This window comes from Eumetopias jubatus, unplaced genomic scaffold, assembly GCF_037043125.1.
Source record: "Eumetopias jubatus isolate StellerSeaLion01/CBP00866 unplaced genomic scaffold, mEumJub1_p1.0 scaffold_7, whole genome shotgun sequence".
Taxonomy (NCBI): Eukaryota; Metazoa; Chordata; class Mammalia; order Carnivora; family Otariidae; genus Eumetopias; species Eumetopias jubatus.
The window spans coordinates 24,951,581-24,974,393 of NW_028274813.1; the positions used below are offsets into that span (position 1 = coordinate 24,951,581).

Genomic DNA, 22,813 nt, shown 5'->3' on the forward strand with positions numbered 1-22,813 from the left:
ACCAGAAAGTTAGTGTAGGGGATGTTAAAAATGGAACTCCTCCACCAGAAAGCAAGCCAGCTAACAAACTGGGCTATCCTACTTGGAAGTGAATAAATTAGCTTGTTATTGTTTCATGAGTGCTGGCAGAAGACATGAGACTCCTGGGTCAGAGACAAAGGACTCATTACTCACAGGGCAGGAAGCAGGATGAATATCAGTATAGTGGATTAAGTTTGAATCTCCTCTCCCTCCCCCACCCCACTGATCTGGAGTTGTTAGGGGGAAAGAAAGACAAATCATGTCCAGGAATAGTCCAGGAAGAATCTAAAATTTTCAAAATATAGGTTTATATAATCCTCCACCTCTTTTGTCCTGATCATTACCCAGTTGGTGGCCAAGAGGAGATGAACCATTTCTGGTGATGACTGCATTAGGTGACTAAACTGCTTTACCAAGGTGTGTGAACCAGGAGGAGGTGAGGGAAGTAGAGTCAGAAATCATTTTGAGAAAATTGTTCGTTGCTCAACAATATCAAATGCCTTTGGAGAGTAGGGAGTGTGGAATGTCATCAGATACCTCGACTGTTGGCTCATTATTATGTGGCCATTGCAAAAAAAAAAAAAGGTGCGCTATCGTCAGACTGTAGATGGTTTGGAATGACATAGTTTAGTTTCAGGTGCTGCACTGACATATGTGGAGTCAGATGATTGGATTGGAACAGCATCATCAACACTTTAACCTGAAAAAGTGTCAGTAGCAGTGAGGTACCAATAATAGCCCGGAGGGGGGAATAAATCCTAATACAGTCAGTTTCCTTGGAGCAGGCAGGGCCAATGCCCGCTTGTGGCCTCCTTTATTGCAGGACAAATTGGCCAACTTTTGGTAGGAGTCACAAGTCACCACAATGTAGTAATGGCTTCTGCTTCAGGAACATATAGTCCTTTACTTTGTGCCCAGTCCATGATGGTAGATGTGTTTCCACGTGTGGAGCATTGATGAATGCTGGTGGCAGTGGCAGTAGCCTGTTTGGTACAAGCTTGATCTGCAGCTTGATTTCAGTCAGTCTTATCAGAATACTGGCCCTTACCGTGGGCATCTATATGAGTGATCCAGATTGTCCCATTGACAGGCAGCCATGATTTTTTTGCCACAGTTCTTGGCTTGAAGAGGGGTGACTTAACTTTCTCAGTATATAGTCCTCCAGGTGACACACCAGAAGCTAGGCTAATGGCAAAAGCCCAAGAGCCAATAAAAATAGAACTTGTCTGTTTCTCAGGAATATTGTGTAAGGCAAGGGTGATGACTTTCAATTCAGCCCATTGTGCCCATTAACCCTTATTGCAGTTGGCTTTCCAGAATTGTCACTGGGACTGGATGATTGCTGCTGCCCAGTGGATGCTATCAGTAAACCAGGCATAAACCTTGAGAGGAACCTCTGTGAATCAAGGCTCCGCTGAGCCAGTGGTTTTGCTTTGGGTGGCAGAGTGGAAGATAGTTTCTCCCCAAAGTGGATGCTCCCACCTCCTCTTATAAAGTCAAGATGCCTCTAGGGGCCAGGCCAGCTATTTCACTTCCATTTGACGAGCAAGCCTGTTGAGCCTTTTTGTTAGGCTTATATTCCAAGTTGACTCACCCCAAAGTGGTAATATTAAGCCAAAGAGTCCTAAGGCCTTCATCTGTCAGGCACTCAATTTCTATAAAAGCTTAGCAGTAGGGTGATAGCTGCCATTTTTAAAAAGTGTGTGCTTGGTACCTGCGTCCAGCAGATGGCGCTGTCATTCTGGAGAATGGCCTCTCTTGGCTCCAGCTGCCATTATGTCTTAAAGGCTGTGATTTCCCTTTCTCTTCTTGGAATTTATATTATTTCTCCTGGACCACATGGCAGTCCCTGAATGGGATAATCCTCTTTGCCATTATACATTTCACGCTGGGAGCCACAGCAATAGTACAAGGGCCCTACCCACAAGGTCATTTTACCTTCCCTTCCCCACTGGGAGCTTGGCTCAAACCTGTCAGTTGAATTTGGGTGCTTCCCCCCCTTGAACTTATGAGTCTAATAGGCCTGCATCAGTAACTACAATGGCAGCCAGCCGGAGATTATGCCATTCCCCAGTGGAGAGTGTGGAGTGCTGGATGCAAGGGGTGGGAGGAAGCTTTTTTCTTTCCTTTAGCCCCTCCATAGACTTGGCACCCCTTCTTTCCAGTATACTTCCATGTGTCAGTGTACTTCCGTGGTGAGCCCCTGGGCTTAAGGGCCCTTTCCTTTCCATCCCTGTACACACTGCACCTCTGGTAACCCCTGTGCCTAGCAGATTGTCCCTGCTCCCCGCCATGGGATTGAGTGAGCTGATGTGGGCCCCTGCCCTGAGTTTGAGTCCCTCTTTTCTCTGGAGTTCCCCAGCATACTAGCATGTGTGTGGCCTTCAATCCCCTTTAGGGACAGGGAAACCTGGCCCCCACCTTTAATCATCTTACTCCTTTTAAGGCAGCTGAGATTGTGGTAGTAGAGGAGGAGGGATCATGGGACAGAGAGGGAGAGAGTGGCTGTGAGCGACTGAGCAAGGCACATTTACTTTTGTCTTGAGTGCACAGCTTACCCAAGGACTTTTCAATGTTTTCATTTTGTCCAAAGTTCTGTATTGAGTAGCAAGGTCCTTACTACTGGCGCCATTTATGTAAACTTTGGAGAGTCCTTGATTTAGCAGCCACATCCATATTGCCTTTTGGCTGGGGCTGCTAGGCTTGCTGCCCCATTGTCATGATCACATCTCTTTCTTATTTTGCCCAGAAGAGAGTGAGCAGTAACCAAGGCAACATTCAAACTGTTTCTTTCTCCATTCAGCCTCATTAATAGGTAGGACAGTGGGAGACTCTCGGCTACCTTCCTTGCCCACCACATTCCATCCCCAGCTCATTGTCCTTTCTCTTACAGAAAGGTATGTCTCAGCATCCTATGCTTGTGATCACAAACTATCAGGGTCTGGGATTTTATTTTACCCAACTTGCAAACTAGTAAGTTAGCCTGTCATTGTTTTATGGATGCTGGCAGACGACAAAGTACTGAGTCAGAGCCAAAGGACTTTATTTCTCATGGCACAGCAAGCAGGATGAGCATCAGCATGTTGGCATCAATTCCTATTGCCCCCGAAGTCCCCTGTGATGCCATGGGTCTGAATGAATGCCTGAACATGCAGGGGGTTGTATCATAGCTGAGGGATACTGAGCTTGGGGAATCCACTGTTTTATGATAAGCAGTAAAGAAGAGTGCTGTCTTTCCCAGAGGGAGATGCTAACTCTTCCCTCAAGGTTGTTTTCTGCAAACATAACCCTGAGAAATGGCCTGAGTAAAGAGTGGCCAGGACCTGGCATTCTTGGCATACCCTGCAAGGTCTGTAGGAGCAAGAGAGAGCCAGGGAGGATTGTCTCTCCCAACACAAACACAATAGAAGCTGAGAAGAAATATGAATGTTACTACTAGTTTTACTTGGGAAATTTTTGAAGCAAAAATCTCATGTTTCCAAACAGACCTCAGAACTAACCACAAGTGTTGGGACAGTGTACATAATCCCAGTGGGCACCCCACATATGTGCGGGACTTTATGGTCTACAGAGTTCTTTCACATATGTTTTTTGAATTGAGTCCTAATGCTTCCCTGTGAGGGGGACATGGCCGATAGTTTTGTTGTTTTCATTGTGTAGACAAGAACAGAGATCCAGGGAGGGTGACTCTGCCAGGTTGTGCCTTCGTTAGTAAGTGGTGGAGCTGAGACTGATCTCTCTTCTTTCTGCAAGTCTATTTTGTCACACTGCTTGGACGTTATTTCTCTCTTTGACATCACCATACCACGGTCCTCATTTCGTGTCAAGCAGAGTGTTTAGCAAATAGTAGATTTACTTTTCTGCCTATCTCTTGGACCCACTGAGTTAAGGGAAAAAAAAAAAGAACCCTACATTTTTGGGGAAAGCATGTTTAGCCCCTTACATTGCAGGTTGGTAATAATTGCTTATAAAAGCTGGCCGTGGGGATAGCTGGTCCCTAGAAAGCAACTGCTCTTTTGAGCTGCGGGGAGGGACTGACAGACAAAAATGGCCAGGCTGTGCTACATAACTGGGCTGTTGCCATAAGTCTTTGTGTAGGATGTGAAAAGGTTTATGTGGTTGTATGGAAGAACAAGACTTTTACATTGTGTTTAAAAGCTAATGTATTAGAATCACTTATTTACTTGCAAAACAATTTGTGCAATGAAGATAGCTTCTAGATAGGCTCTTAACTAAATTTTTATATACTGGTTAGTTCATTATAATAAGCTCATAGTCAGCAGGTTAATTATCAAAAGGTTAATGCGCAAAATTAGACCCCTGTGACAACTGTAGTTTGTAGGCTCTTACTGATCAGTAGCCCATGGTGTAGTTTATAATAGCAATAGTAGTCTACTTTCTAGTAGCAAAAGTAGTCTCAGGGTCAGAAGGTAACAAACTTGGAAGAGAACTCTTACTACAAACCTTTCTATATTATAGAAAAACTCTGCTCTTTTAAAATAAATAGAAACTCAAGCTACAGAATAAGTATAGATTTCACTTAAATTTATAACTGGTTGGCCTTTTTATTTTTAAATAATTTTAAATAATTTTAAAAATAATATATTTTTATATTTGCTAACCTTTCTCATCTATCTAAATGAAAGTTAACAGTGGGGTGCCTGGGTGGCTCAGTTGTTGGGCGTCTGCCTTCGGCTCAGGTCGTGATCCCAGGGTCCTGGGATCGAGCCCCGCATCGGGCTCCCTGCTCAGCGGGAGGCCTGCTTCTCCCTCTCCCACTCCCCCTGCTTGTGTTCCCTCTCTCGCTGTGTCTCTCTCTGTCAAATAAGTAAAATCTTTAAGAAAAAAAAAAAAAGAAAGTTAACAGTCAGCCTGATGGGGACACCTGGGTGCCTTCAGCTCAGGTTGTGATCCCAGAGTCCTGGGATCAAGTCCCGCATGGGGCTCTTTGCTTCTTCCTCTCCCTGCCGCTCCCCTTGCTTGTGCTCTCTCTCCCTCTCACTCTCTCTCTGACAAATAAATAAATAAAATCTTAAAAAAAATAAAAAATAATCAGCCTGATGTCTTGCTTCCTCAAATCACTTGTGTCAAAAAAAACTTTTTTTTTTTTTTAAGTAAACTCTACCCCCAATGTAGGGCTCAAACTCATGGCGCCTTAGGTGGCTCAGTTGGTCAAGCACGGGACTCTTGGTTTTGTGCTGTCAGAGTCATGAAATTGAGCCACATGTGGGGTTCCACGCTCAGTGGGAGTCAGCTTGAGGATTCTCTCTCTCCCTCTGCCTCCTCCTCTGTCCCTCCCCCAGCTCGCATGCACACATGTGTGCTCTCTCTCTCTCAAACAAATAAATAAAATCTTTAAAAAAAACAAACAAACCTCACGACCCAGGATCAAGAGTTGCATAATCTACCAACTGAGCCAGCCAGATGCCCCAATGTGTCAACGATTTTTTTAATCCAAATTTTCTCATTAATTGCTTGAAACTTATAGTCTTTGGGTTTTTTTAAATAATGATTTATTTGTTTATTTGAGAGAGAGAGAGAGAGAGAGAGCACAAGCAGGGGGAGGGGCAGAGGGAGACAGAGAAACAAACTCCCCACTGAGCACAGATCCTGACCCAGGGCTGGATCCCAGGACTCTGAGATCATGACCTGAGCTAAAGGCAGACACTTAACCTACTGAGCCACCCAGGTGCCCCATAGTCTTTGGCTTTAACTGTAATTTTAACCATGCTTTATTATGGCTATTTGGATTATATGATAATTTATTTATATATTTTTAAGACTTTATTTATCTGAGAGAATGAGAGAAAGAGAGAGAGCACAAGCGGGGCAAAGGGCAGAGGGGGAGGAACAAGCAGACTTTAGCACGGAGTCCGATGTGGGGCTCGATCCCAGGACCCCGGAATCATGACCTGTGTTGAAGGCAGATGCTTAATGGACTGAGCCACCCAGCCACCCCAGATTGTATGATAATTTAAAAATTCTCATTTCTCTTTCTGTTTCTCCTTTAGTTGGGATGAGACTCACTTTGGAAAAATGGGAAGCTATTATATCAACCGCACCTTTTTCTTTGATGTGCACCCACCTCTGGGAAAGGTGAGCAATGTGGTGACTGACAGCCCTCTTCAAAGGGTTGGAGCAAAGTCTCAATTTTGGATTTAAATCTTGGGCTTGTGGAAAGAAACCCTGACATTCCAGGCCAGCTGGTTATGTGGAAAATCTTTGATGTTTTGAGGAGTTCTCTGGGCCCAGAAATGGAGAGGGAGTCCATCAACCGATGGATATACAAAATATGATATATCTATATGATGGAATATTATTCAGCCGTAAAAAAGGAATGAAGTGTTGATACATGCTACAACATGGATGAGTCTTGTAAACATTATGCTAAGTGAAAGATGTCAGACACAAAAGGCCACAATAGTGTATGATTCCATTATATGAAATGTCCAGAATAGCCAAATCCATAGAAACAGAAACTAGATTAGTAGTAGCCAGGGTCTGGTGGGGAAGGAGGACTGGGGAGTGATTTCAGATAGGTAGGGAATTTCCTTTGGGGTGATGAAATGTTCTGGAATTAGGTAGAGGTGATGGTGGCACAACCTTGTGAATATACTAAAAACCACTGAATTGTACACTTTAAAATGGTGACTCTTATGGTATATTAATTTTATCTCAATTCAAAAAAGTAGACAGTGGAGAGAAGGAATATGTTGCATAAAGCAGAGATTGCTGAGAGGTTCTGATTGTCTACAGGGGAGCAAAACTCCTTTTCCTCCTTCCCACTCCCAGCAGGTACATTCTTTGACCTGTACCTCTTACATGTTTTACAATTAGAAATCCCACAGTGAGAATTCATTTTACTCCTCTAAAAACAATGACCTCTGAGAAGGCTAATGGATCAGCCCTTTCTTCCTAATGGAGGCTGAGATCTTTGGTACCAAAGGGACAAGAATTGGTCTGTTAAGAAGCGGAGGTGTGATCTTGGAGCATGGAGTAGTTGGGGATAGAGGCGGAGGTGATGGGAGGCAGGGCTGGTGGTCTGTGACAGGTGGGCTTAGGGGCACGAGAGCATTGGATAGGGACCAGAGAGGGGTGGCGAGGGAGGTGGGATAGTGACCTGTTTCAAAATTAGCTCTGAGCCCAGAGCTGGAGTAGAAAATATTATGCCTCTCCTGTCTCCTTTATAAGATTACAGCAATAAAAATCAGAGCAATTGAAAACTTAGTCTGTTCTTGTCACTTTTAGTATATTATCTTATGTAATCCTCAGAGTAACCTATGAAGTAGGTACTGTTGTATCCCCATTTTGCCAGTGGGGAAACTGGGGCACAGAGAGGAAAAGAAGTTTGCCATAGGGAAGAAAGCTAGTAAGTGGCAGAGTCAAGGTGCAGGCTGGTTTAACGTCTACTCTCTTAACCCTTACATCACGCTGCCTCATGATACTTGCCTTGCCCCACCACTTGGATGATATCTATTAACTACCGTAGGAATAAGCAATAGAATGTGTTGAATGTTTGCACTGAGCTAGCCCAGGAACCAGGACCCCTGGCGGAGGAGATTTTTTTTTTTTCCTAGGAAAACCAGCCCAGTCTTTCAGCTGGGGACTGCCTGTCTGTGTTTGGAGTCCCCTAGTGCTGAGCACAGTGAAGGCATGCATGTGGAACACTGGTGATGTGTTTTTACTTAAGCCTCCCCTGGTTCATATCTGGTCCCTGTGGGCAGGGAAAAATGTGAGGCTTCTTTCTAAGGCTGCCCCTGGGGAGTTCGGTCCGTCTGCCCCCCTAATTTATCTCCTGATGATCCTGTGCTTTACCTGATTGAAAGAGAGTGACGAACACAGTAGCTTTCATAGGTTCTAAGGCCAAGCCAGTGAAAGAATCAGAAAGCCCCTTGAAGTTGTGAATGGGAGTTTTCTCCTGCAGTACTGAGGCTTCTAGCTGTCATTCCACGCCGGCTCCCAACCCTGGAGGAAATAGAAATGCCTGCACAGAGTGAAACATTTGATCAGCACAGAAGGAAGTCAAAGGTCAAGAGCTACCTCTCCCCACATTTCTATTAGTTTCTTATATATGTTTTCTTAGAAATTCTTTTTTTTTCAGTTGTATACCTTTATTTAACAATCAGTGATTAGTTCTCATCCACATTAACTGTCTGTAGATTTTTGAAAGTGGTGACAGGTACATAGGTAACCAGTGTATAGAGCTTGTCTGGTGAATCTTCATCCTCACGTTTTCTGGACAACCGCACACGGATATGGTATGGAACATTCGTTATTCCTTTGGCCCAGAAAGCTTTGTCGAGCCTGGTGTCAATGCGCACTTCTGGAGTTCCCATCTCCTTCGTGGCAAATTTCCAGATCTCTTTTGAGTTCCCGAGGGGCACGCTTCTTGAAACCCACTCCATGGATGCGCTTGTGAATGTTGATGGTGTATTCTCTGGTCACTACTTCGTTGATGGCAGAACGGCCCTTCTTCTTCTCACCACCCTTCTTCGTGGGAGCCATTCTGCCGGGCCCTGGTTGGAAAGGAAGAGAAATTCTTTATATAGGGTGCCTGGCTGGCTCAGTCGGTTAAGTGTCTGCCTTTGGCTCAGGTCATGATCCCAGGGTCCTGGGATGGAGCCCGTGTCAGGCTCCCTGCTCAGTGGGGAGCCTGCTTCTCCATCTGCCTGCCACTCTGCCTACTTGTACTCATGCTTGCTCTCTATCTCTCTCTGTCAAATGAATAAATCAAATCTTAAAAAAAAAAATTCTTTCTACAGGGCGCCTGGGTGGCTCAGTTGGTTAAGCGTCTGCCTTTGGCTCAGGTCGTGATCCCAGGGTCCTGGGATTGAGTCCCACAACGGGCTCCTTGTCAGCACAGAGCCTGCTTCTTCCTCTGCCCCTCCCCCCGCTCGTGCTCTCTCTCGCTCTCTCTTTCTCTGTGCTCTCTCTCTCTGACAAATAAATAAATAAAATCTTTAAAAAAAAGAAATTCTTTTATAGATATGTGAGTATATTTACAGGCGTGCACAGGAACAACTTATATATACAAATAGGACCAGACTAAAATTGTTCAGCAGCTTATATTTTAAACATGATATATCTTTTTTTTTTTAAGATTTTTTATTTATTTATTTGACAGAGAGAGACACAGTGAGAGAAGGGACACAAGCAGGGGGAGTGGGAGAGGGAGAAGCAGTCTCCCTGCTGAGCAGAGAGCCCGATGTGGGGCTCGATTCCAGGACCCTGGGATCATGACCTGAGCTGAAGGCAGACGCTTAATGACTGAGCCACCCAGGCGCCCCTAAACACGATATATCTTAACTTCTTTCCACATTAGCACATAAAAATGTACTCCATTTTTAAAAAATTTATTTCATTTTATTTATTATTTTAATTTGCATATTGTTGACACACGATGTTACATTAGTTTCAGGTGTAAACCATGGTGATTGGCAAGTTTCTATGTTATGCTGTGCTCACCGCAAGTGTAGCTGCCATCTGTCCTGTTCCATCACTACTCCGATGTCACTGACTGCAGTCCTCATGCTGTGCTTTCTATTTCCGTGACTTACTCATTCCATAAATGGAAGCCCGTATCTCCTACTCCCCTTCACCCGTGCTGCCCATCCCCCACGCCTTTCCCTCTAGCGACTACAGTTTGTACTCAATATTTATCATTCTGATTCTGTTTTTGTTTGCTTATTCATTTTTTTAAAGATTCCATTTATGAGTGGAATCATATGGTGTTTGCCTTCTCAGTCTGGCTTAGCATAATACCCTCTAGGTCCATTCATGCTGTCTCAGATGGCATGATCTCAGCCATTTTTATGACTGTTGTGCTCCATGCATTTTAATGGCTATATATTATTCCATTATACAGATGTGCCATAAATTATTTTACCCATCTTTAATTTGTGGACATTTATGTTAATTCCAATTTTCAGCCATTACAAAAGATTTTGCAGTGAACATCCTTGTACATTTATCTTTTCATAGTTGTGCAGGTGTATCTAAAAGGTTCTTAGCAGCCAAACTAAAGAGTCTAAGGATATACACATTTAAATTTGTGTTAGATATCACTATGTTTTTCTTCAAAAATATTGTAGTAATATATATTCCCACCAACAGTGTATGAGGGTTCTTGCTCCCCCACACCATTGCCAGCACTGGTGTGATAATACTTTCAAAACTTTGCCAATTTGAGAATAAAAATGGTGTGTCACTGTTTTCATTTGCATGTCTTTTTGAGTTGGATTGAACATTTTCTTCATATGTTTATTAGTCATTATTTTGTTTTCTCTGAATTTGTCCATTATTCTAGTAAGTTCCTTCCTTATTGATTTGAATGAGTTAGTGAGGAAATTAGGGCTCAGGGCTACTTTTAATCTTAAGGGAACCGAGAGGGAACTGAATTTCAAGTGCCTGGTAAGGGCTTGGCATAGTGCCAGATGTTTGACCTATTGTACTGTCTCTGATCCTCACAGCCTCCCCTGCCACCGCAAGGGAAATTTTATTACTTGTAGCTCAGACATTAATAAGTACTGCCGGCAATCAGCTGAGATGCAAACCATCAGTGCATTTTTTCACTCTACCAGACCAGCCAAGCAGTCTGGGAATTTATACCAGCCCCAGGCGAATTTGTTCTCTGAGATCCCAGGTGGGAAGGGGCATGCATTTGTTTGTCACCTGTCAGTTTTTGTTCATCTAGGTATTTGGATGGCTCTGTCTTTTCAATACCTTCTCTTACTCTATGTTAAATTAGTTACATTAACTTCTGATCCCTAGGATTTTTTTTTTAACAAGGCTTTATAATCATTTACTGTTGAATTTTGGCCTCTATTCCTTGACGTGGAACTATAGAGGGTGACTTTGGTTAGAGCTACTTATAGTAAAAAGTGAGCTGGTTCGTGGTCCAAACCCAAGCCTCACAAGCAGTGTTGCAGGGAGGGGCTTTCTTAATACAGCCAGTATATTCTGTCCCTCCACACAGCTTAACTGGAGCACAGCGGTCTGGGCAGGGGGGCCTGGGGCTGTTAAAAATGCTTGGTATTTGCTGACAGTTTTTATGGCTTAGCAGCTTCTGATTGCTTGTGTGGAAAAGAGACTTTTACACTGTTGAAAGATGAAAAGATAGAAATGAAGAAGCTGATCTTCTTGAATGTTTTGAAGGATTCACAAATCTCAGTCTTAGTGTAATAGTTGATTTGTTCTGGTTTGGAATGTGCCAAGGCTGCCCTCCTTTGAAATATTGGAAATAGGAGAAACTGGTCTCTGGCCTTTTGGTATTTTTTCCCCTGGGACTTTTCTCCTCTGGGGAAACCTGTCTGTCTTAGCATCCTCCCCCCGCCGTCTTCCTTTCTGCCTATTGCTGGTGTGGAACTCCTTGGCCACTTTTCCCCCTCCTCATTCTAACTTGGAACCTCATCTTCCTTTCAGAGGGTCAGTCTCCCAGGAATCAGCCCCTGCCCGTGGCCTCCCCCATGGGCTGTCATGTTTTATTTCATAGCAAATGAAAGAAGACTGAATGAGAGAGCCCTTCCTGGCCCTGCCCTTCAGATTGTGGGACTTTTTTCTTCCTAAGTATTCAATCTGCACTATTCCCAAGAACTTGGCTTTAACACAAGAGAGGATTTGTTTCAAGCAAAGAGCTCTGTAGACAAAAGATTCTTTGCTCTGCAACAGCTGCAGGAGAAAATGTCACATTGGCAACTCCTATGAACAGTTATCAAGGGAAGCCAAAGTCTGGGTGCAGCTGGAGGGACGTTTAGGGGACAGAGGAATCTTAAAGGTCTCTCATCATCTTTTTGTTTGTTCTCCTTCTCTCCTCAGATGCTGATAGGTCTTGCTGGCTACCTGAGTGGGTATGACGGGACTTTTTTGTTCCAGAAGCCTGGGGACAAATATGAGCATCACAACTACATGGGAATGAGAGGAGTAAGGCTTCCTGACTTACTCTAGACTGAACCCTGGGGCCACACTCAGTCAGAACTTACAATTGGAAGCCCTGGAGTGGTGGCAGGTGTAGACAAAGGGACTTTGGGTGTCAGTGGGAGGGGAGGATGATTGGACCCACATCCTGTAGTAAAGATTTAGGTGTAGAGATTCAGCACTGTGGTAGGTAAGAAGGGGAGGGGAGGCCACAGATAATACAGAGATTTCGTGGTAGGAGCAAGCACACACTGTCACCTATTGCCCAGCCATGTGAGGCTTCAGACTTCAGGTTGGAGAGCAACCTAGGACCCGGGCAGCCAGGAGGCTCCTGCAGCCCTGACATTGGCCTCAGCACATTCGCAGGCCACACGTCATTCCTCTCCATGGCCACAACTGCTGGAGGATTGCCTACCTCTGAGGGCCCTTAAGATCTCAGCATCCCATACTCCTGACACCAGGTTCCTGCTTCTTTCCCCATCAAGGTTTCAGGCACCCAAAAGGGGTTTTCCAGTCTTGTAGAGGAGGCTATATGTTTGCCCCGAGTTGCAGCACCAGCCTTGATAGAGCATCGCCAGGCCTAAGTACCCAACTTTGTGGGGACCCCTTATCTGTAGCTAAATGAAACCTGCAAAATCTGACTTTGGACATGGAGCTCTCAGAGCAGGTTGCATTTATTTACAAGCTCCTTTCCTTAAGGAGCTCAAAGCACTTTAGATAAATGCTGTGTGCTTATTTGAGCTAATCATTGGGTGATTTGCATGGTCATATTGTACTATATTAAATAAGGATTGCCCCAACCCTTGAGTTCACATTCTGAAGTGGTTCTGTGTCTTCCTAATGACTTTTGAACATCACATAGCATATGTAATTGGATAGAGGCCTGACTCACTGTGGGCTTGCTGTGGAAATCGACAAGGCCAAATATAACAGCCTTGTTCTCTTTCACACTAGGGCACATTGCTTGCTTGCTTTTTTTTTTAATTATTATGTTATGTTAATCACCATACATTACATCATTAATTTTTGATGTAGTGTTCCATGATTCATTGTTTGCATATAACACCCAGGGCTCCATGCAGAACGTGCCCTCTTTAATACCCATCACCAGGCTAACCCATCCACCCACCCCCCTCCCCTCTAGAACCCTCAGTTTGTTTCTCAGAGTCCATCGAGGACACATTGCTTTCAATTGACAAAAAGTGACAACCCAATTGTGAGAGTTTCCATTTCCCTGGGCTTGTCTATTTACTTGTGATGGACAGGGTAGGGAGGTAGAGCGAGAGTTGGTGGTTCCAAACAAAACAAAACAAAACAAAACAAAAAACAACTCTCCAGATACTGAAGTTTCAGATACTGATGTTTCGGATAGTTTTTTTTTTCCAGAATTAAAATGCAACCTGTAGATTAAAGAGTGATTTCTGTTGTGATTGAAGGAAAAAGCCAAGGGAGAAATAACAGAAATAATAATAGAATTCTCTAGAATATTAAAACACCATAGACAGGTCTTTCTCTGCTTGTACCCACAGTTTTGTAGTAGAAGCTAATGTTTATTGAGTACTTTGTGTGTGCTAATAAAATTAGCCCATTTAATCTCCAGAGAAAACTCTAGGAGGCAGGAACTAATTTTTCATATGACACAGACGGGGAGGCTGAGATTCAGAGATGTACTGTTTTAGTCACAGCTAGAAGTTGATGGGGCAGTCCAACCTCAGAGTCCCCTACTTGAAACATGTGCCATCCTGCACACACCTCCTTGGCTGAATTTTGCTAATTTCGTGTCAGTGTTCGAGGTGGTGCTCAATGGGCACATATATGTTGCTTGATTTGATGATTCACTGTCACACCATCCCTTTCTTGTTTATAGATATTCTAGGTGATTTCGGGTCACGAGGTCATGCCTGCACCAAGTGTCCTCCATTTTAAACATTAGTTTGTACCAAGTCAAGTAGGTCTCTGATGCTTAGCTTAGCTGGCTGTTTGACTGCTTCTCTTTTCCTTCCATAGTTCTGTGCTTTCCTTGGTTCCTTGCTGGTTCCCTTTGCCTACCTCACTGTATTGGAGCTGTCCAAGTCCCTCCCCGCAGCACTGCTCACCGCTGCCCTCCTGACCTTTGGTAAGTTGTCTTATACCCATGTTTCTTAGGAAATTGCCACATTATGAGTGTAGTTGGAAATCAATACATTTAAGGATCCTATCCATGGGGCCAGTGGTTAAGTAACTTTAGGATTGGCTAAATGTATTACAAATCTTATTTTCTTCACCAGTGATACTACATATAAAAATAGCTGTGTGTAGCAAACCTTTATATTATTAGAGGGTAGTGCTCACATGTGTAATCCCAAAGAATAGATTATCTCCAGGTTATCCACATTTGAGTTTGGTGTGGATAAGAAGATAAATTTGTGTGTGTGCATGTGTATATTTGAAGGAGGCTTATGGTTCTAATTCTGCTTCTCTCAGGCTACTATCCAGGTCTCTCAGGTTACTAGAAGTTTGCACTCCTTAAACTGATTTCAGCTGAATGCAAGGGCAGATGTCTCAGAAGTAGCTGGGTGGCAGGAAATAGCAAAATGGGAACTTTATTTTCTGTGGATAATTCCCAGCTGGATAAATGAGAATTGATCTATAGAAATTGATTCTGTGCTATTCTGATTTTTATTAAAGTGAATTCATGACCTCATAGAACTGAACATTTAAAGAAGTCCAGGCCAAGTTAGGTGGGTATTTCAGATGTAATTCTGGCTTTGTTTTGACAAATATGTTGCAAGATTATAGGGCCTCTCTGTAGAGGATTGGTGGGTTTTTCCTTGTGTCTTTAATTTCCCTTTTCAGTTATTCATCCTCTTCCTTTATTTTTTTTATTCCACAACTGTTTTTCAAGCATCTCCTCTGTGCCAGGCCACTTTTCTGGGCCTCAGAGGATATGCTGATGAGACACTGTGCTGTCATGGAGCTTACCTGCTAGTGCGGCGGATGATAAATAAGCAAGTAGATTATAAGTCTGAAATGTAACAACATAAGCCATAGTGCAATGTAGAAAATAGAGTGGGGTAAGGGAGAGAGGAATGGGGAGGGAGTCTCTTGTAGGTAGGGTGGCCTGAGTGAAGCAGAAGATTAAGGCATGCAGAGATCTGAGTGAAGCGTGTTCAGGCAGAGGGAACAGCATGTGCAGTGGTCCTGGTGCAAGGCAGCATTTGGTGGATTCAGGGAACAGCAAGGAGGCCAAGTGTGGCCAGAGTGGAGTGAGTGAGGCAGAGGGTGTTGGTGGAGGAGGTTGCTTAGGGTGGGAGATCATGCCGGCTTTGGCAGTCGTCATGAGGACTTGGTTAGTCTGAGTGAGATGGCAAGACATTGGAAGCTTCAAGCAGTGGCTTGATGTAATGAAATTTTGTTTGAAGAACAATCACTTGGGTGCCTTTGCGGAGAATCAGCTTCCAACAGAGACTTCATGTATAATGCTAAGACTCTATGCTAGTCTTACTATACTTACCTATACTTCCTAGGTATAGGTAGTCTGTGGCTATATAAGCAGGGTGGCAGAACTCCCATTTTGATGGTGGAAATGAGGAAGAGCCCTTGTCTCAGGACTGCTCTATCTGATTGAATGACAGGGTCGTTTCTTGGGTCACAGGCCCGAAAGGAGTGTGAGATACAGTTTCCTATCCCTGGGCTTTGATGTATCCCAAAGCTATGGCCTTCCACCTCCCTGATGACTCAGTGGCTCATCTGGTCTTGACTGCATAAATGCTTACATGCAATTAAGTATAAGGGGCACTGTTTCTTATTGTTGGGGTGTTTGGTTCTCAGGGGGCCCATCTCTGATTCCCTTTTTGACTGCTGAGCTCATGTTTTTCAGATACAGGATGCCTTACTCTGTCCCAGTATATCCTCCTTGACCCCATCTTGATGTTCTTCATCATGGCTGCCATGCTGAGCATGGTCAAGTACAACTCCTGTGCCGACAGGTCAGAAACACCATCTCTGCGGGCTGGGCGTTGGGGGTCAGAAGCTATGGCAGCTCCGGAATTTCTGTAATAACCAGGGACAGGGTGGGTGCCTATAGAACTTGTCTTGAAGCTGCACTTAAGACAAGCATACTTTTTTTTTAAACTTAGATTGTCCATTTTAGATCATAAAAATAGATTTTAATATGTTTTCTAGACATACTTTTTTTTTGTTTTGCATAAGACTGAAAAAATGTCAATGATCTTTTTAAAGAATATTCTAATGGGTGGATTTGGGTAGGGGTTTGTGGATATTATGGAAGAGTCCTAATGCCTTCCCAGCCCACCATCTTCTAAGCTACCCCTTGGTACCAGCGCTGGTTAGGGATCCCAGGATAACTTTATCCTTTTCACATTCTCTGTCCTAGAGGGGAGGGAACCAGGACAGAAACTGCCTGGGAGCTATTTGTCTCCCTGCCCTCAGTGGTTGCCTCCACTCCTGACCTAGTGACAGGAATAATTTATATAAAAGGTTGGCTTAAGCAGTCCATACCAGTCAAGAGGATCTCTGCAGGCCCTGGTCAGTTCTAAAGCTGTTCTGGAGGGCCTGGTCTTCTTCCAGAATGGTCTTTTGCAGATCCTCCTTTTGCCTCTGAGAGAGTAGAGTAGGTCATTCATTCTATTCAAACCGAAAGAGCTGGCTCCGCCTAGGCTTTTCTAGGAGTCAGCTTGGTTTCACCATGGCCAGGCTCATTAAATTACATTATGCCAATAAAGCCGGATCCAGTGACTACCATCTCTCCCTGGCTTTGGGTGGTCGTCTCCTCCTACCACGCCCACCTCCACCTGCCATTTCTTGAATACATACTATGTGCCAGGTCCTGTGCTAGGAGCCGGAAGCACGGAGGTACGTAAGTCTCGCAGTTCAGGGGCCTTCAGTCCGCCAGAGGAGGCAGCCAGCTAATGGGAAAATTGCAGCACCGAGCACTGGGTGCTGTAAGGGGAGCAAACCTCGGAACCGACCGCCAGGGTTAGGACTGTGCTCTGGCGAGTGCTGGCTGTCCTGCTTGCCCTCTCTGTACCTCGATTTCCTCCTGTGGGAGAAGGGGATAATAATAGGACCTACCTCCGTGGAGTTGCAGTGAAGGTTAAAGTGTTTATATGCGTCAAGTGCTCAGAACAGCACCTGACACATAGTACGCACTCAATAATTGCTGGCTTCCCAAGGGCCACAGGCAACCCCCAGGAGAGAGAGGGCTGACTTAATCTGGTGTGCTGCTCTGGATTTGCCTTTTCCTTCCACCTGAACAATAAGCCTCTTGTTTAATTTGAGCCCTGTACTGAGCCAGGAAAGCTATGGCCCCTCTCCCAGAAAAATATCCTACTCACTCTCACATTGCTTCCTGCGGTTTTGGGAGTTCCATAGCCGCATGCTCCTTGAAGCCACGCCACGGTCTCCTGAGGTTAGAAGCCCTCAAGAAAGAGGGCAGGCATGGCCTCTCAGGGTCACAGAACCTCTGCCCTTCCCCACTGCTGCTCTCGTTTTTGAGTTTGGTTCCAGCTGCCAAACTGAACTCTGTGTCTTGTTGGTTTTCAGGCCCTTCTCTGCCCCCTGGTGGTTCTGGCTCAGCCTGACTGGCATTAATCTGGCTGGTGCTTTAGGGGTCAAGTTTGTTGGCCTCTTTATCATCCTGCAAGTGGGGTGGAACACCATTTCAGACCTTTGGCACCTGTTTGGAGACCTCAGTCTTTCAGTGGTGAGAACCCAAGTGCTTGTAGAAATGTCTTTGCTCCCTGGTATTGCTCAGCAGAGCCAGTGGCCTTTCTCTGCCTCTGCTGCAGGTGGTGGAGTGGCTGTATTCTGGCCTGAGGTGGGCTGGCTCTGGCCCTTGTCTGTAGGCAGCATGACAACAGGAAGGAGGCCATGCTCGGAGGCTAGAGAGGTTTAAAGGGAGAGGATGAACTAACATCCTTGGCATTTTCTTTTGGCATTTGTTTCTGCGATGTTTTTTAAATGCTCTACAAACTACCCAGTCACAGAGTGTGTCCAGCTGGGCTCATGCCAAATATATGGCAGACACTAGCTGCATGGGATCTTAGGTAAAACGGGTAGGATGACTTTCCGAACTCACCATTTCCTTTCGCGGACCCAGGGTCTCCAGATTTGGAGGCCAGGAAGGGCCTTTAGAGTTTATTAAAGTATTATTTACTAAGAGCTGGTTCTGTGCTAGGCACCGTGCAGAGTGCTTCACCTTCAGTGGCTCATTTACCTCTCCTAACAGTCCTGTGAGGTAGGTAGTTATTACCTTCTCTTTACAAATGAGGAAGTCCAGACCCAGAGAGGTAATAATGTGTCCAAGACCATACAAGTAAAAGGTAGATGTAGGATTCAGACTTAGACGAGGCTGACTCCAGACCTGACCTACTTTGCCACAAGGCTTCACCATCACCTCTGAACCAAAGTCTCGATAAGTTCATTTATTCGCTTAGAAAATATAGACAGACTACCCTTTAAGTCTGAAACACAGAATATGCAGATGAATAAAACAAGGATTCCTGCCCTCCAGAGACAATGGAGGGAGAGAAATAAGTAAACAGGTGATTACAGTCCAGCCAAAAAGTGCTGTGAAGGGCACGAGCCCAGGTCAGGTGGTCCAGGAAGGTTTCTCGGGGGGAGGGGGAAGCCGAGGCCTGAGATGCAGATCAGGAACACTTATGCCTGTGACGGATGGGGCTGGCACAGTACAGGAAGCGTGGGGACCGTGCGGGGAACACAGTGTGACTGGGGTATAGAGGGGACTGATGAGTGATGAGGCTGAAGATGCAGGGATGGTCTGGGGTCCTGGGTGAAGGCCTGCACAGGCAGCAGAGGGCTGGCCCATGTTCTCCAGCCTGCAGCGCTGCAGTGGTGGAGTGTCATGGAAAGGCTAGGGTTTCCACGTATTTTTTCTTGTTGGCTCTTAGTTTTTCAATTTTTTGTGATTTTGACTTCCGCATAAAAAGTTACATGTAACGCGCATAGGAGGTATAAGGTAGAATAAAGCCCCATATGCCCAGCGCTCCAAACTGGCTCTGTTCGCAGGTGACTGTGGGGAAACACCTGACCGCTCGCATCCTGTGCCTCATAGTGTTGCCGCTGACTCTCTACACAGCCACTTACGCTGTTCACTTCATGGTGCTGAACAAAAGGTACAGCAGAGCCTTTCCAGCCTCTTGCTTCCCGTCTCCCTCTTGCCTCTCAGCCTGTAGGTGGGGTGTGTGATTTCCTGGGTCTGTGGTTGCTATGTTCGACGGACCTGGTGGGTTTTATCTGTTCGTTTCCTCCTGTATTCTGTCTTCCGGGTATCCATAGGGCTCAGAGAAGCCAGCACCCTGGCCTGAAGGAAGAGGAGAACTTCCTAATAGCCAAACTGCCCCTTATCCCTAAGCAGAGTCCCTGTGCTTCACAGGGATGGGTAGAATAAGGTGTGCAGTTGGAGGAGGGTGACAATCACAGCAACACTAGCCGAGGCTCACGTTTAATGAGAAGCGACCAAGTGTCAACATTTTGTACATATTATCTCACTTCATCATGATTGTTTTTGAGTTCTTTTGATTTTTTTTAAATCCCCAATTTATAAATGAGAATTGAGGCTAAGCAAAGTTAGGTACTTCTGAAGGTCACCACCTAGCTAGTAAGTGGCCAAGTTGAGATTTGGACCCGGTTTCTCCAACTCCGTCACCTGTGTCTGTCCCATGATACCACACTGCCCCTCCGGTTGTCTTCTTTTAAACTAGTTGCACAAGGCTCTTGCTAGGGTTCCCAGGAAATTAGAATTTCTCTCCAGGACCTTGTCTGTCTTCTGCTCCTTTTCCCACAGTGGTCCTGGCGATGGCTTCTTCAGTTCTGCCTTCCAGGCCCGGCTTTCGGGCAACAACCTTCACAATGCTTCCATCCCCGAACGTGAGTATCTCTTGGCCTTTATGAAGGTAAAAGGGCAGAAGCCTTTCTGGGTGGGTGAATTGGAAAAGACAAATATGATAGCCTGTAGATGGCAAACTGGGAGAAACATCCAGTTAGACCTGGTATGAGCCCTCAAGAGAGTGATTTGGGACACAGGACGTGCAGCCCTGAGCAGCAGGCTCTTTGACTGTAAAGAATAACTTTTCCCTTGTGCTGCGGAAGCATCTAAGTCAGCTCCGTGGGAAGGCAACCAGAGGAAATCTGGTGAAAGGACAAGGCCTTCTGCTGCTAATGGTCAGTTTCCACCATCGTATTCTGTGACTCACATCCAGTCCTTATTCACAGATCGTAATGGAGCACATCTTAGTCATATTGGAGCCTGTAAATGGATCCCTTCCAGAGTAAAGGATCTGGTGACCCTGTGTGTTAAATGTATAAAGAGGAAACACAGCGCTGTGGGGATCAAAGGGTGCAAGAGATCACTTCTGCTAGGGAGTTGGAGGGCATCAGAGGTACATAGAGGGAGATGCCGTGGAGTCCAGCCCTGGAAGAATGGGTAGATTCGAACAGATGGAGAGAGAGGAGAGGGCATATGGGGCAGAGGGGACAGCAAGATCAAGGCCAAGAACAGGGCACAACGTAAGGTACAGAGATTATTCCCAGAAAAGTACTAGAAGATAAGGCTGAAAGGATAGGTTGGGCCCAGATTATGAGGGTTTGAAACGTTTGGGTGAGGTGTTTGACTTCATTAAACAGGCAGTGGAGACCCAGTGGAGGCCTTTGAGCAGGAAGGAGGACAGGAAGGCTGGGGTCGTAGGGCGGTGACACTGATGGCACAGCACAGGATGGCTAGGGAGGGGATGGGACTGGAGGCAGGGGATCCCCTCTGGAAAGCTATTCCGGGTACTTGAGCTGGGCATCATGGTAGCAGCCACAGGAGTGGGGCAGATGGGCAGGGACAAGGGAGATTAGACATGGAAAGAGAAGAGGAAAGATGTCACTGAGGACTTGAGCCCAGGTAATTGTTCCTTGGAGGCACAATGTCTTCTAGTCTCTCCAGTGCCTTGCACAGTGTGTAGGACACAGGGGGGCCCACCAAGACTGTGCATAGAATGAGAAAGAGGAAAGCAGGTTAAAAAGTTGGTTTAGAAAGGCAGATACTGGTTCCACTGTAGAGAGGTTGACTTTGAGATGCTTGGGGAAATCCATGTAACAGGGCAGCTGATGTTTTCGGAGGAGGAATCACTCAGCCAGCTAAAGGGGGAAGCAATACCGTGGCAGTGGCTGTGACCTGTAAGGAACCTGTAGAGAGAGAATGAGAACTGGGCTGGCTGAGGTCAGGTCACTGGGAGTGCAGGAGGGAGGGGGTTAGGGAAGGAGGCTGCAGAGGACAGTCCATGAGGGAGTGTGGGTTGAGAAGGGGGAACAAAGCATTTCCAGAAGCAAAGGTGGTCAGCAGTGTGCGGGGCTGCATATGTTGGCCTGCGTGAGAACGTAGAAAAATGGAGTTGTGGGGTTTTGCTACATTTGCATTTGCAAACCATTTTCATTTGGTTTTGCAAATGCCTACTTGTTATTTAAAAGACCTAGCTCACTGTGATCTCTTCCGTCAAGCCAGCCTCTTCTTACTCTTTGCATGAGAATTCGTCCTACTCTGCTCTGGGCTCCCACCATGTCACACACTGTCACTCCTTTGCTGGAGCATTTGCCCACTGTCCTGTGCTCATCGGTGTGTGCAGCCATCTTCCCTAAGACTGGGCTCGCCCAGGGCCACACAGCCAGGCCCCCTCCAGCTTTGGATCCACTGTGTAATTGGTACGATCTGTTGACCAAATGAACGAACAAAGGAAGACTGGAGTAGCCTATCCCTGATGGAACAAGACATGTTTCAGCGGACTTGAGAATGGCAGAGCAACCAGATTACAGGGGACTGAGAAGAGGGACAGTAAGGAGGAAAGAGGCTTCTCAGTTACCCAGGGCCTGCAGGCAGAGGGCATGTTCTTGGGTAAACTGTTTACTTTTTTTTTTAAATTCAGAATTAAACAAACAAACCCAAACACCATTGAACAACTACTTTATATAGTATTAGATTCAAAAGGCTCAAAAGGATTTCACAAAAATGAAAATTATCTTAACAGTCTATCATAATATTCTATCTATCTTGAAGAATATTCTAGGTAAGACATGAAATGCTTCTTTCTTTGTTTATTGTGTTTAATGTATGTATAGACTTTGAAGGATGGGCGGTTTCTAATCTTTTGCTATTACAAATAGTGCTTTGATAATACCACTGTTAATACCAGCGCTTCTTCTGAAGTCCTGAGGAGGGAAGGGAGGTGAGGGCACCAGTGAGACCCTGTAGTGAACTCCCACTTGAGTTGACGCCATGGGAGCGAGAAGGTACCTGTGCGTCTCGCTTTAGGCGGTGCTGGGCCCAGTGCAGTCTGTTAGAGGCTTAGTGGGTCCTGTGGCTTCAGAGGCCCCTCCTAGTCACGGGCCAACTCACACCCTACATTGTTCCTTCCTCCCAGATCTGGCCTATGGCTCCGTGATCACCGTGAAGAATGTGCGGATGGCCATGGGCTATCTCCACTCCCACAGGCACCTCTACCCCGAAGGCATTGGCGCCCGCCAGCAGCAGGTCAGCAAGCTTCTTGTACTGTGTACTGCAGCAACACCAAGCTGTTGGCCGGGACAGAACCCGCTCTTCTCTTTCTTGCTCCCGTCCTTTACCTGCGCTGTTTTCCCTGCTTGAATCAGTCTTACTCTCCTGCACCCTGCTTCTCTTTCCTCTGGGTAACTCCAGCTTCTTTAGGCTTCAGGGCAAGTGTTCCCTCTGATTACCATGACCCACCTCTACTCAGTATCAGGTAGGTGCCTCTCTCATGAGAGGCTTGCCTGGCACGCTTTGTAAGCCTGTGCAGTTACCCTTTTCACATGGAATTGTGAGTGCTTCCTTCCTCCTGTCTCTTTGCTGCTCGATTGCTAG

The 22,813-nt window shown here is 45.6% G+C and overlaps 1 protein-coding gene and 1 pseudogene across 5 annotated transcripts in view; one reads left to right on the forward strand and one right to left on the reverse strand.

Moving 5' to 3' along the window:
* The window catches only part of POMT2 (protein O-mannosyltransferase 2), a 42,668-nt gene that overhangs the window by 1,422 nt on the left and 18,433 nt on the right, over positions 1-22,813 (forward strand). For 4 of the 5 annotated variants that reach the window (XM_088024494.1, XM_028097600.2, XM_088024495.1 and 1 more), the window contains exons 2-9: positions 6,033-6,117; positions 11,836-11,940; positions 13,942-14,050; positions 15,794-15,902; positions 17,479-17,638; positions 18,964-19,070; positions 19,742-19,824; positions 22,356-22,465. In XM_088024494.1, the coding sequence (XP_087880620.1) occupies positions 6,033-6,117; positions 11,836-11,940; positions 13,942-14,050; positions 15,794-15,902; positions 17,479-17,638; positions 18,964-19,070; positions 19,742-19,824; positions 22,356-22,465 (868 nt within the window). The remainder of the gene's footprint in view (positions 1-6,032; positions 6,118-11,835; positions 11,941-13,941; positions 14,051-15,793; positions 15,903-17,478; positions 17,639-18,963; positions 19,071-19,741; positions 19,825-22,355; positions 22,466-22,813) is intronic. The other variant, XM_088024496.1, reaches the window with a different exon arrangement.
* On the reverse strand, positions 8,151-8,553 carry LOC114204455 (large ribosomal subunit protein eL31 pseudogene; annotated as a pseudogene).